Below are 13639 nucleotides of genomic sequence, written 5' to 3'. Positions count from 1 at the left end.
ACACACACACAACTTGGCGCGCCTCAGAACACAAATGGCGTTACTCTCCTGGCCCGAGCCTGCTTTCTGCGTTTTGCTTGGCGACAGCAAGTGTTTGGAGCTGGTGTGGAAACACGTCTCGCTTTCGTCTCCCTGAAAGTCTCAGAGCCCCACACCCCTCCTGTCATCTCTGCTTTCCTGCCTGGTTCAGAATTCCAGGAGGAGGCTGGGAAGGAGACAGTTGTGCTTGTTAAGGATCCCAGACAGAGGTTCGAACAGAGAGGTTCGCTCCTTCCATGCCCCAAATGTGAGTCCTGCTAGGCCACTGGCTGCCAGCCATTTGCCCCAGGACTGCCAGCTCCTGCGGTAATCCTGTCTCTTCGCCTTCACCTGCAGTGTCTTTCCATGTTACAGCCAGAGGCTCTGGCCCTGGGAGCCTACGGGGGCTCCCAGAAGCAATGGACACAGACTTCCAACCAGGTCTCATTCTGGGCTTTAAAATCTCTTACTTAGGGGCACTTGGGTGACTCAGTAGGTTAAGCGTCCAACTCTTGATTTTGGCTCAGGTCATGATCTCAGGGTGGTGAGATCAAGCCCCCTGACTGTGCTCACAGTGGAGCCTGCTTAAGATTCTTTCCGTTGGGACACCTGGGGGACTTAGTTGGTTAAGCGGCTGCCTTCGGCTCAGGTCATGATCCCAGTGTCCTGGGATCGAGTCCCACACTGGGCTCCTAGCTTTGAGTCCCACACTGGGCTCTTAGCTTGGCAGGAAGCCTGCTTCACCCTCTGCCTCTGCCTGCCACTCTGCCTGCCTATGCTCGCTTGCAAGCGTGCTCTCTCTCTCTCTCTCTCTCTCTCTCTCTCTGACAAATAAATAGAGTCTTAAAAAAAAAAAAGATTCTTTCAGGTGCCTGGGTGGCTCAGTGGGTTAAGCCTCTGCGTTCAGCTCAGGTCTTGATCTCAGGATCCTGGGATCTAGCCCTGCATTGGGCTCTCTGCTCAGGAGAGAGCCTGCTTCCCCCTCTCTCTCTGCCTGCCTACTGACTGACTACATGTGATCTCTGTCAAATAAATAAATAAAATCTTAAAAAAAAAAAAAAAAGATTCTCTCTCTCCCTCTCCTTCTGCCCTTCCCCATCCACTCTCTCGCCTTTTCCTTAAGCAACAGAGAAACAAACAACCTGATTTAAAAATGGACAGAAGACTTGACGTATTTCGGAAGAAGACACACAAGCAACAATAAACACGTAAGAAGAAGCCCGGCATCACCATCTCTTCGCCAAGTGCAAATCAAAACCACAGCGAGAGATGACGTCACACCCGTGGGCTCAAGTCAAAAAGCCAAGGAGTAACAACACTGCCGGCGAGACGCAGAGAAGTGGAGCCCACGGGCACAGGTGGTGGGAGTGTGACCTGGTGCAGCCGCTGTGGGGAACAGCCAGGAGGCAACCCCACTTCCGGGCACACGCCCAAAAGAGTTGGACACCAGGTCTCCAAGAGCTATTCCCGCCTCCTGTCCACAGCGGCGTTATTCACAATAGCTCCACATTCTGCTTATCCCTTCATCCTTCAGTGGACATCTGGGTTGCTTCCGCCTTTTAGCTATTGTGTGGGGCGGGGAGAGTGGGCACAAGCAGGGGGAGCAGCAGGCAGGGGGAGAAGCAGGCTCCCCACTGAGCAAGGAGCCTAATGTGGAGCTCGATCCCAGGACACTGGGATCATGCCTGGAACCGGAGGCAGCCGCCTAAAGGACTGAGCCATCCAGGAGCCCCGGCGAATTGTACATTTAAAAATGGCTAAGATGGTAGATTTTGTTACGTGTATTTTGCCACAATTTTAAAAAATCTTCTTTTTTGTTTTAAAGGTTTTATTTATTTATTCGACAGAGAGAGAGATCACAAGTAGGCAGAGAGGCAGACAGAGAGAGAGGAGGAAGCAGGCCCCCCCCCATTGAGCAGAGAGCCCAACATGGGGCTTGATCCCAGGACCCTAACATCATGACCTGAGCCAAAGGCAGAGGTTTAACCCACTGAGCCACCCAGGCACCCCTAAAAAATCTTCTCTTTAAACACACATACACACACACACGCCCTCGTTAGTCCTGAGAACTACTGCACGGTGGGCTGCGTCACACACTTCTAAGTCCTCACTTGGTGTGTTTCACATAGAAATGACTAGAGACATGAGGAAGACAAAGAATCCGGTTTACCATGTGTTCATCACATATTTTGGGGGGAATAACCGGGACTTTCTCAGGGCCAAAAAGGGGAGGAGCTATTTGCCAATTTCATCCAGTGGCTTCAACTGACTTTGCCTTGTGGTTTCTTGCTTCTCCCGCTGTGACTCCCTGTCTTCTCATCAATTTTTTTTTAACATTTTATTTATTTACTTGATGGGGGAGAGAGAGAGAGAGATCACAAGTAGGCAGAGAGGCAGGCAGAGAGAGAGAGGGGGAAGCAGGTTCCCTGCTGAGCAGAGAGCCCAAGGAGGGGCTCAATCCCAGGACCCTGGGATCATGACCTGAGCCGAAGGCAGAGGCTTAACCCACTGAGCACCCAGGCGCCCCCGTCTTCTCGTCTACTAAACAGGGCTGAGATGCGAGCTGTCCAGGATGTCCAGAGCTATGTGTAAGTGAGAGTAAACAGGCTCGGAGAAAGCCTACGGGGGATCCCAGAAGCAATGGACACAGACTTCATAGATTCTGTTCTGACTCCTCTCTGTTCTTCCTGGTTTCTCCTTGGTTTGTGGCTGAGCCCTAGACGATGAAGCTCGCTGTGAGATGCACGGGCCTTCCACACAGCACAAAGTCATATCCGTGTTCTCAGGTGAGAGTTCCCGAAAAGTGGGTAACAAGCTCTCCCACTCCTGTCACAACCCCCTTCTTCCCAGCACAGCCAGACTCAGCTTCAGAGAAGTGCAATCTACCATCCCACCCTTGAGGGCTCATGTCATCACCCAGACCTTGGTGTCTGGTGTGAGGCTCAAAATGCAGAAGATTCCCAATGAGCACTTTCTAAATAAGTGAAAACAGCAAGTTACCGCCTCCCGGGTGCTGATGCTGAGTTCTGGGGACAAAAGTCATTGCCCAGCCCAGTTGCCAGGCTCGTAAGAAACCCATCCACACGCACATGGTCAAACCATATGAAGATAGTCACTGTGGGCACCTACCCACGTACATGATTATGGCACACACATGCCCCTGTGCCTGCTCTGTCAATGCCAAGTACAGGGTCCTGAAACATATGCACACCCCCGTGCACAGCACAGATGCGCTCCTGTAGGGCCAAGGGTCGTGAGGCAAGTGATATGAGTCATTCAAGGGCAGAAAGAGTTCCAGGGTTTATTTAAAATTTCGATATTTTGTATCACAGATTTTTTTGTATTAATTTTGATTTTCTTAAAATATTATTTATCTTAGTTTCTAACTTTTTTTTTTTGGTCATCCCCTTCAATTTTGCACCTGAGGTTAGTGCCTCAGTTACCTCACCCTGGCCTGGGGCATTGACACACATTCTGCCTGCACACCTTCAGGAGAGCCAGGAGCGGGCACACACCACCTCTGCACAAACCTCATTTTACCACTAGGTGTCACCCCAGCTCTTTCATCTTGAGCCTGGGTTTGACTCCCGGCCCCCCTTCCCCTTCCCTAGGAAGAAAATGTCCAATTCACTTATCTGAATGTCCTCAAGACTTCCTTTTACTTCCTCCCCCCTGGGACATTTACATTTTCTAAAGGAGCCCAAGCGAAGAGAGTGTTAACCCCAAAGAGTGGTGCCCTATAATGGTGGGATTTGAGGCACAAATGAAGAAGGTGGGGTTTCCTGATGCCTCCCATCCAAGAGCGGAGGTTGAGTTGAAATGGGTAGGGGATGGCCCAAGCGGACAGTTGTTCCCTCCTTCCTCCTTTGGTACAAGAGTCCCACTGTTTGAGAAAGAAAGAAACTCTGTGGGAGGAGGAGGGAGATTCATTCATTCATTGAAGTTTTTATTTTAACAGATGCTTGTTGAGCACCTACTGGGTGCCTGGCTCAAAGTCCACCGGACCCTGAGGAGCTGCCACTCTACGGGGAGTCAGACAATGAATGAATAAACAAATTGTGGAGAAGTAGTGACAGGCTCTGAAGAAAAACAACAGAGTGAGAGCTCAGAGAGTGGCTGTGGGGAGGTCATTTTAGAAGGCTAGTCAGGGTGGGTCTCCTGGAGGAGGTGTCACTGAAGTAGAAGGAGATGGAGGGAACAGTGTCCCAATCAGAAGGAATGGCAAGTGCAAAGGCCCCAAGGTATGCAGTACAAACTGAATTATTCTTCCCTCCCATCCTGTGGGGATCCCAGGGAAGAGATGATGTCAGATCCACAGAGTGGCCAGTCCAAATCTTAGCTAGATCTTAGGGAGGACTGCCCAGTAGTCAGGAAGCGGGTCTCTTTCACTCAGGGAAAGCTATCTGGTAGTCTCTAAGGCAGTCACAGGCCAGACCCAGAACATCCGACACAAACCCTGGATGGATAGATGGATGGATGACTCCTTGGACAGGTGCTACTCCCTGTTCTCAGGGTCAAATCCAAACTCTCATCTATAGCCCACAAGTTCCCACTGCATCTGGCCCCTGCTGGCTTCCCTGGCCTCATCTCTCAGCAATGTCCCCTCCCCTCACTCCTCTCCAGACACACCAGCCTCCTTATCTACTCCTCAAAAATGCCAAGATGCTTGCACCTCAGGGCCTTTGCACTTGTCTTCCCTCTGCCTTGAATGCTCTTCCCCCGGATCCTCAGAAGTTATCCTCTCTGACCTCCTTCAGGGATCACCTCAAATACCACCTCCTTAGAGACACCATCTCTGGCCACACCTGTTAGAATAGCTGCCCACACCACCACTATCCCTCTTTAATACCCTGGTTTTTATTCTTCACGCCACCTGCACTGTATTATACATTCATTTTGTTGCTGACACTGTATTACACATTTACTCAGGTCTTGCCTGCCCCCCCCCACAAGAGGGCGGGGATTTGATAACTTGATCTCCCCAGTGCTTAACCACATCTGCTGTTCAAATGGACAAATAAACGACTTCCAAGGACCGCTGGTGGAGCCCAGGACCCATCAGGGACTGAGAAGGGGACTCTGGGACCAGATGGGGGGTGGACAAAGGACAGAGCATTCATTCTTCAGAGCCTTTCCTTCTCTGGGGCGCCAGACTGGGTGGGCCTGCTAGGTGCTGAGGCCAGTTTAGGACGCTGTAGTTCCCGTGGTGGCCGCCTGGAGGCACTGCAGCTAGTTATAGGACCCCGCCACCTCCAACTGACCACCCCAGTTTAGCCCCGCCTTCCTAACCTAGTTTAGTCCCGCCCCCCAAGCAATGCCCTTGGCCTCAGGGGGTCCATAAACTCACACCCCACCCGCACCCCCGCCCACCTTTCTCTGCACTCTCCAGCACCACTAGCCAATCTCGAGGGCTAGCAGGGGTGGAGGAGAATCCAGAGGTGGTGATTCCCAAGGGTCCTTCTTGGAAGCCAAATTCACCTTCCCTCCTGGTTCATTTTTGTGCCAGCGTTCTCTCAACTTTCTTCCTCTTTTGGTCTCTCTTTACTTCTCTCTAGCTGGCATCTCTCCTGTGTGCGGCCTGATGCCAGGCACTGGTCACACTCCCCATCCCAGCCAGGATGTGGGTCCTGAGATGGGAAACCAAGAAGTGAGGGCTGGGGCCCCACAACCTCTCTCCCTATGGCCTGGAGGTCTATTTAAAGTCGGACCTCCAGCCCTCCCATGGCCCCCTGCGGTGGGCATTTCTTCTCTTGACCGGGAAAGAGAAGGTGCCAGGACAGTTTTCCCTCCAAGCTTCTACCTAAAACACTCTTCTAGTTTCTACACAGGCACTGTCCACACCCACGGAGTGGATTATTTAACAAGAAGGTAAATGCGTGGGCTCAGGCACGGGACTGCCTTTGTTCAATTCTGTCTTGCCACTCCTGAGCTGTCTCAGCTTGACAAGCGACTTAACTTTTCTGTGCCTCCGTTTCTCCGTCTGCAAAATGAAGGGAACAGTCACGCCCACGGGCGGGTGCCAGGAGGGCCTTCTTTCTCGTTGTGTGCTCCAAACGGCGCCCAGCACATAATGAGCACTTAATACATGTTAGCTGTATTATAATTATTATTTTAGACTCCAGCTTCCCTCTGAGCTCCTACAGATCTGGGAATTGAGGGGGCTCCCGCCTCCAAGATGGAGGATAAAAGAGGTTTCCCAACAGCTGAAGAAAACTGGGACACCCCCTCCCATTCTACAAGGCCCCCCAAGCCTGCCCAAGAGATGGGGGAACTATGAAGAGGAAGACTTGTTTCTGGGAAAGCATGAATGGGGCGTACGAGGCACCAACACACACGTACACGCACACACACATGCATGGATGTACCCGTTTGCACACACAGCTCCTGGTCTTCCTCCTCCCTTTCAAAGAGATTTACTCAAAGGCACAGAATAGCACACGGTCACCCCAAACTCTCACACAGCCACACACCTGGTCATGCACATTTTGTACAACGCCCAGACAGACGGAAAGAATCATGGGGACTCACACAGATGTGTATACACAGACCTTTATACACGGCTTCAGTTGCCCACACACGGCCGGGATTAACACAATCCTCACTTGCTGTCACACCACCAGCCACACAGACACACAACTCCAGGTGGCAGGCTCACAAGCCTGGCACTGTCACATCACCCCTCCAGCCACAGCCTCCCACTGTTACACACAGGCTCTCCCTCACGCACAAACACCCTCTCCCATCACACCCCAACTCAAAGCCGAACACACAAACTCTCAGTCACACCCAGCCGTGACACAGACACACACACATTTACCCAGCACCCCTCCAGCACCTCACACACGTTCCCATCAGTCACTCACACGTGAGTCCCGCCCCCTTCCCCACATTAGGGGTGCAGGTGAGGAGAGGGGGGCTGCAAAATTTGGGCACCTCCTGCCATAATGGGGGGGGGGAGTGAAGGGTAAGCAACACCCCAGACCCCCCTGAAGTTGCCCCCGCAACCCCACTCAGCTTCAGTGAGATGGCGGGTGTGGGCTCCGGGTCACCGAGAGGATGAGAACCCCGAAGCTGGGGTCAGACTGTCCCTCAAACCATCTCAGCTCGGGGCTGGATGTGAAGCCCCCTTTCCTTTCCCCAAAACCAGGGTAGATGTCCCAGCCCCTCCCCCGCTGCGACCCCCGCCCCTCTCAGCCCCGGGGCGCTTATGAAGCCCCAAACCGCCTTTCCGTCGGGACCCCCTAAGACCCTCTCCCCTCCTGGGGCCCTTTGCGCCTGCACCTGCCCGCCGGGCCCCTACCTGTCCGGCGAGGCCTGAACACAGCAGCAGCAGCAGCAGCAGCGGCGGGACTGTGAGCGGCCACATGACGCGCCCCCGGCCCGGCTTCCCGTCCCCCCGCCCGCCCTAGCGGCGCCTGGGCGCGGGGACCGCCACCTTGCGCGACCCCGCCCGCCCGGCCGGGGCGACCCTCGCCGCCGCCTCCCCCGCCTCGCCGGCGGCTGGGATTCCGCCCCACCCCCGCCCCCCTCGCGCGCTCCCAGTCTTTGTTACGGGCTCCGCCCCCCGCCCCGCCCCCAGCTCGTCTGCGGGCGCGGACCCCGCTTGGGTCTGGGGGCGGGGAAGGGGGAGGAGCTGGCACGCGGGAGGAGAGCTGGGGACAAGGCCGGGCAGTTCCCTAGGCCCTATGGGGACGGGTCACGGAGATGGGGGAGGGGGTTCCGTCACGTGTTTGTAAATTTCACCCTCCCAGGATCTTTCCCACGTTGGAAATGGGGGTGGGATGGGGGTCAAGGGGCAGGGAGAGTAGGAGGAAGACCTGGTAACGTGGAAGAGAAATGGAGAGGCCCCCTCCTAAAAGAACTCAAGAGTCAACAGAGAAACTGAGGCAGAGCTTCTAAAATGGGACGTTGAGGGAAGGGGGTCAGCGCTGGGACAAGGGAGGTCGGACGGAGATGGAACGAGGAGTGAGATACCAGTGACCGAGAGGGATGGCCCGCTGGGTGGGCCCGGCTCGGGGCGACCTTGTTTTCCCTCTCCCACCCCATTCTCCAGGCTCCTCTTCCTCAAAGTCCGCCCTCCCCCGCCACACCTGAGACAGTTTCTCACTCCGGGTTCAACCACCTGGGAGACCAGACCTCCAGAGGCTCAAAATATTAACACCCTCTCTAAGGAGAACCGTCTGCATATGGAGGGCATCCTTGTTCTGCTTCTCCCTCCTCTCTGCAGTCATCTTCCCCACCCAAAACCCCTCAGTGGCTCTTGTTTGATGGGGAGAGCTAGAATCAGCCAAAACCTACCCGGAAGGGGATGGGGTGGAGGACAGGTATTTTTCTGACCCTACTGTGTGCCAGGCAGATAGATAACAGGTTATGGAGAGTTTTGTCCATGCAAGAAATGAGCTTGTCCAACAGAATTGGGTTTGACCCTGGTTCTTCTGTCACTTCTTGGCCATGTAACCTTAGGCCAACTGGTCTCCTCCTCTCAGGAGACCAGTTTCCTCATGGAGGGTCGGGAGACATGTGTGAGTCTTGAGCAAATAGGGCACCCAACCAGCGCTCAGTCACCACAGTGAGGCACGGAGCTGAGACTTGCTATGGGATGTGGGACACAGAACAGATCTGAGCCGGGGAAGGTATCTCCTTCATCCCTCAGCGTCCTCTCCCCAGATGGAAGATGGTCCTTTGCTGACTCCTCGGACCCGGCCCCAAGTCGGTGTAGAATTAGGAAGGGACGTTATGTTGGTTGGTCTGAACCAGAAGCTTTTGGCCAAGTGTGAGCTGTGGTCAACACTGGAGGGGTGGGCAGGGGGAGTCCCTGCCAACTCTCACCATGTCTGTTTATCACAGAGCGGCACCCTTGTTACAGCTGTGTCTCAGGACCAAGAACAATCCCCTCTGCGCCCTGAGATGGTCATTGTCATGGTCCAACATGGCCTGTGTTACGTGGTTGACAGTGGTCAGTGTGCCCTTAGGTCCATGCCGCATCCTTCCCCAGCTCGGCTCTGTTTCAGGGGTGGGGCCCCTGCAAACTACATTTCCCAGGCTCCCTTGCATCCAGTTAGAATGAGCCGGAGGGAGGCCTGAAGAGAGGTTGGGGTGGGGAGTGGGGAGAAGCCAGAGTGTTTCTCCCTCTCCTTCCACTTTGGCAGTGGCAGCTGAGGCTCCTCTGTAGTCTCAGCACCCTGGGATGGGAGTCCTCATTGTGGTTCAGGTCCTGACAAGGGGCGGCAGGCTCTGGACTCTGGTAAGTCCCTCCTCTCTTCAGCGTCACCAGCTCTCGGGAAGATGGTGGTTGGCTACTCACTCTAGAGTCCATTCACCTTCTCCCATATATTCTCTTTTTTTTCTTAAGATTTTATTTATTTTTAAAAAAAGATTTTATTTATTTATTTGACAGAGCACAAGCAGGGGGAGTGGCAGGCAGAGGGAGAGGGAGAAGCGGACTCCTTGCTGAGCAGGGAGCCTTATGCGGGACTCGATCCCAGGACCCCAAGATCATGATCTGAGTCTGAGGCAGGCACTTAACCGTCTGAGCCACCCAGGCGCCCAGATGCCCTCTCCCATGTATTCTTAAAGCTCAAGTTACATCTCTATGGCTAAATCCCCATAGGAGATTTTGCTGCGTTGTGAGTTTTGTTTTCCTGACTGGATCCTGGCCAATACACGACCACAGCCATGGTCAGTAATAATTTGTGTCCCAGTCACACTGTGGTCAGTGTCCTGTGGATGTGTGATCTGTGCTAACCATCAGCATCCTGGTTCTACTGGGGTCAGCAGAGTGGTCAGTTTTGTGGTCTCCATGGGTCATTCTTGGTGGTGTTGGGATCCGCATGCTGGTCAGTTTCCTGGCTTTGATGTGCTCAGAGCCACAATCACTGTCCTGTCATGCTGTGGTCAGGGTGACCTGGCCATGGTATGGCCAAAATTACGGTCAGGTCACACCGCGATCAGGGTCTACCCAGAGTCCTGGTTGTGCTGTTGTTAGCCTCAAGGTCAGCACTACCACCAGAGCTGTGATAAGCACAGGTCTCCCTTCCTCCATGGTTAGTGTAGTGGTCAGAATTCCGGACCATCGCTGAAGAGAGATCAGCTTCTCAAGGACCTCATGCAGCAAAACTGATGAACCAGGTGACCCAGGGGCTGGCACTGGACAGTCTTCTCTCCACAATGTGTGAAGGCAGGACAGAGGATCATTGGGTCCCCGCCAGCTCTCACCAGCTCACCATTGGCTTTTCCTAATTAGTGCTTGGGCAGCCATTGACTTTACTCTCCTGTGACCCCTTCCTGGGTCTAGCCAAAGGAAGACACATCCAGGCCTTTGTTTTCCCATACTCTGAACAGGGCCCACACAGAGATGACCAAAAGGAGTTTAATGAATGAATGAATCAATGCCACACATGCCTACTCATGCTTTTGCTCTTGTAGGTCCCTCTGTGTATTATTCAGAGGGCCTTTGGTAGCAAGTGGCAGAAAGGCAACTAGAACTGTCTTAACAAAAAATAATAATAATAATATCAGCTCATGTAACTGAAAAAAAAATTTCAGGGGTAACAGAATTCAGGCATGGTTGGATCCAGGGCTCCTGTTATACCATCAAGATTCTGTCTTTCTCCATTTCTTGTCTCTAAAGCATTGTACTGGGTTATTTGTTGCACGTCTTTCCTTTCTTGTCAAATCCACATGGGCAACTGAGGGTCAGTCCTGCCAAGGACCCTTGGTCTCCAGAGAGGGTAGAACCTTCCCGTTGCCTCACCTGAGGGCGAGGGAGGTGGGTGCCTCTTCTCCCTCCCTTCTCCAGGTCCTACATGCCGTTGAGGGAGGGCTCTTCCCTGGGGGTGCCCACTCTTTAGCATTTCTAGCCTGTTCAGTGTGTGAACTGAGATAGCCCTCAGGTAGGAAGAAGTATGCACAGGAATGTGTGAAGGCCAAGGGGATGTGGGCAAGGCACTGACCTCATCTGCCTTTGTCCCATTTTTCAGTTGGAGACATTGAGGTTCAGAGAGCTTAAGACACCAGCTGAAGGCCACAGAGAGGATGTACAGCACAGCTGAGACCGTAATTTGGTTCATGTCTGACTCCAGACATGAGAGTTTTAATGCTGTGTTTGCAGGGGAATAGCTGGACCAGACCCGGTGGTGTTCACGGCACCGAGAAGGCCCGGCTGCTCAGCTTACCGAGCATCACCTCTATGCCTCCCAAGCCCATGCGTCTCCACAGGCATCGTTCCAGTGCGCTCCAGGTCCAGGGCTCCCAACTCCGCACCCCCACGTGCTCCCACGAATGGGAGCTCAGCCCTCCTTCCATGTCCCAGAAGGTTCCCAAGTTCCACGCTCAACCCTGGGAGCTCCCCGCAGATTGTCTCCATTGTTCAGCCCCATTCTCTCCTTCTCTGGGCCGTTACTCACTGTGGAACTGCAGCCACCCCTGGGACTCCCTCCCTTCCGGGTTTCTCTCTCTCTCTCTTTCTCTCTCTCACACACACACACACCACGGACACACAGTCACCCAGGGGCACCACACCACACCAGGATAAAGTGGTGTTGTTTGGAACTGGCACACAAAAGCACATGCGACTCACAACCCAATACACACCTCCCGGGCCCGAGGGCGCCCAGAAATGCACACGCAAGATCCGACAGAAGAAGAACATCAGAGGCAAAACAGCCATAATTACCCAAGACCTGGCACTCGTGAATACAGTAGGTCCAACACACACAGACCCACCCAACCCAAAAAAATGCACGAACCCACAATCTGGCCACATAGCTCACATGCACACAGATCCCCAGTGTGGACACAGAGTTCACACCGTACAGAGAAACCCCACATGAACACGCCATCCCATATGGACAGCACATAGCTCCTACACAAACACATATACCAGGCTCCAGGACAGTCATACACGAAAGGCAGGCACTTCCTACACAAGCACACAAAAGAGAAACATGGTTGGCGCCCAAAACACCCAGTGACCTGTGATTCAGACCCAGTCACACGCCCAGATGCATGGTACGAGGCACACAGTTCACACACACACACACACACACACACACACACACACACGGACCCATAGGGGATCCACAGACACCCTCTGACACGCAAAGCCCAGGCCAGGGCAGCGTGGGAATGAGGTTGTGGGAAGGGGGAGGGGGACAGAATGACTAAGGAGGCCTCTCTGGGGGAGGGGGGGGGAGCAGGAGGGAGGGTAGGCTTGCATCCAGCACATGTGGTTCCCATTACCGGCCTGGGAATTGAGGGATGAGTTGGCGGGACAAGGAGACCCAGCATCGCTTCCCAGCCCTGCCAAGCCAGGAAGGAGCGAGGCCCTAATCGAGGTTACAGGCCCGGAACTTGGCTCGGAATCACAGCAGCTCCTACCAAGAAGGGTCGAGCCTGAGCCAGACCTGGCTGGGATTCCCTTCAACCCCTGTAGCAGTCCGGGGAAGGGTTTCATAGGAGAGGAAAGTGAGGGACCCAGAGAGGTTAAGCCACTTGCCTGAGGTCACACAGCTAGGAGGTGGTGGAGCTAGGATTGGAATTCAGGTCTCTGGGCAACCCTGACTCAAGCCCTGTAGTAGACAAAAGACTCCTCCGTTCATCCACAAGTAGAGGCAAGGCACTCGCTCCAGGTCCAGCCTGCCCTAGATTTGTGACTATGAGTAAGAAAGCCTCTGCCCTCAAGTAATTGAGAGTTCGGTGTATGCACAGATGGACAGAGTTCTCTCTGAACCCTGAGCGTGTTTGGAGAGCCCTGATCTAGCCTGGGGGCAGGGCAAGTCAGGACCAAAAATTGAGTAAGAGTTGGCAGGGCTCAGTGGGCAGAGAGAAGAGCAGATGCAAAGGCCCTGAGGCTGCAGAGTGCAAGAGGTTTGCTCGCCTGTTGAGGGATGATGACAAGTGAGGCCAGAGCTGCCAGACAGAAAGACTTGGGGCCTGACAGGGAGTCCTGGAAGCTTGGGAGAGTGGTGAGCGGGAAGGGGAATGGTGTAGTTTGGCCAACTAGCATGAAGACTGCACCCAGGACAGCTAAGGATGTGTCTTCCCCATAACCCTGAATTTCCATTCGCCTATATTCATACACCCCAGAGACATGTTTCCATGTGCACAAAGACACATGCCAGCATGTGTAAATGGAACAAAATGGAAAGCACCTAAAAGTTCATGAGTACAACAGACAGCTATGCTGAGGTAAGCATTTAAAATGACAGGATTCGCTCACAAGGCAAGTTGCCAAAGACATGTTCAATGTTGTACCAGTTAGAGACAGTTCAAGAACTTGCCAAACTATGTGCGTCACCCATGGATACGGGCCCCCGGGATGCAGTAAACATGGAGAAATACTCCAAGGACAGAAGTTCCCATGTTCAAGGGAATCGTGTTTAATGGCTATGGAGTTTCAGTTCGGGAAAATGACACAGTCCCAGAGACAGACGGTGGTCATGAATGCACAACAATGGGAATGTACCCAAGGCCACCAAACTAGACACTTAAAAATGGCTATGTGGTAAATTTTATGTGAGGTATATTTTATCTCAATTTCAAAAAATTTGAGAGGCACCTGGGTGGCTCATTGGGTTAAAGCCTCTGCCTTCGGTTCAGGTCATGATCTCAGGGCCCTAGG

The 13639-nt window shown here is 53.4% G+C and overlaps 1 protein-coding gene across 1 annotated transcript in view; it reads right to left on the bottom strand.

Moving 5' to 3' along the window:
* Nucleotides 1–7507, bottom strand: part of OLFM2 (olfactomedin 2) — a 59659-nt gene extending 52152 nt beyond the window's left edge. The window contains exon 1 of the mRNA XM_082732089.1: nt 7319–7507. Coding sequence (XP_082588215.1) covers nt 7319–7384 — 66 coding nt within the window. The 5' untranslated portion in view covers nt 7385–7507. The remainder of the gene's footprint in view (nt 1–7318) is intronic.
* Nucleotides 7508–13639: the final 6132 nt, after the last annotated feature.

Source organism: Mustela nivalis (genome assembly GCF_964662115.1).
Source record: "Mustela nivalis genome assembly, chromosome: 1".
NCBI classification, from domain to species: domain Eukaryota; kingdom Metazoa; phylum Chordata; class Mammalia; order Carnivora; family Mustelidae; genus Mustela; species Mustela nivalis.
Note: the sequence above shows the minus strand (reverse complement) of the source record. Positions and strands in the feature narration are given on the sequence as shown.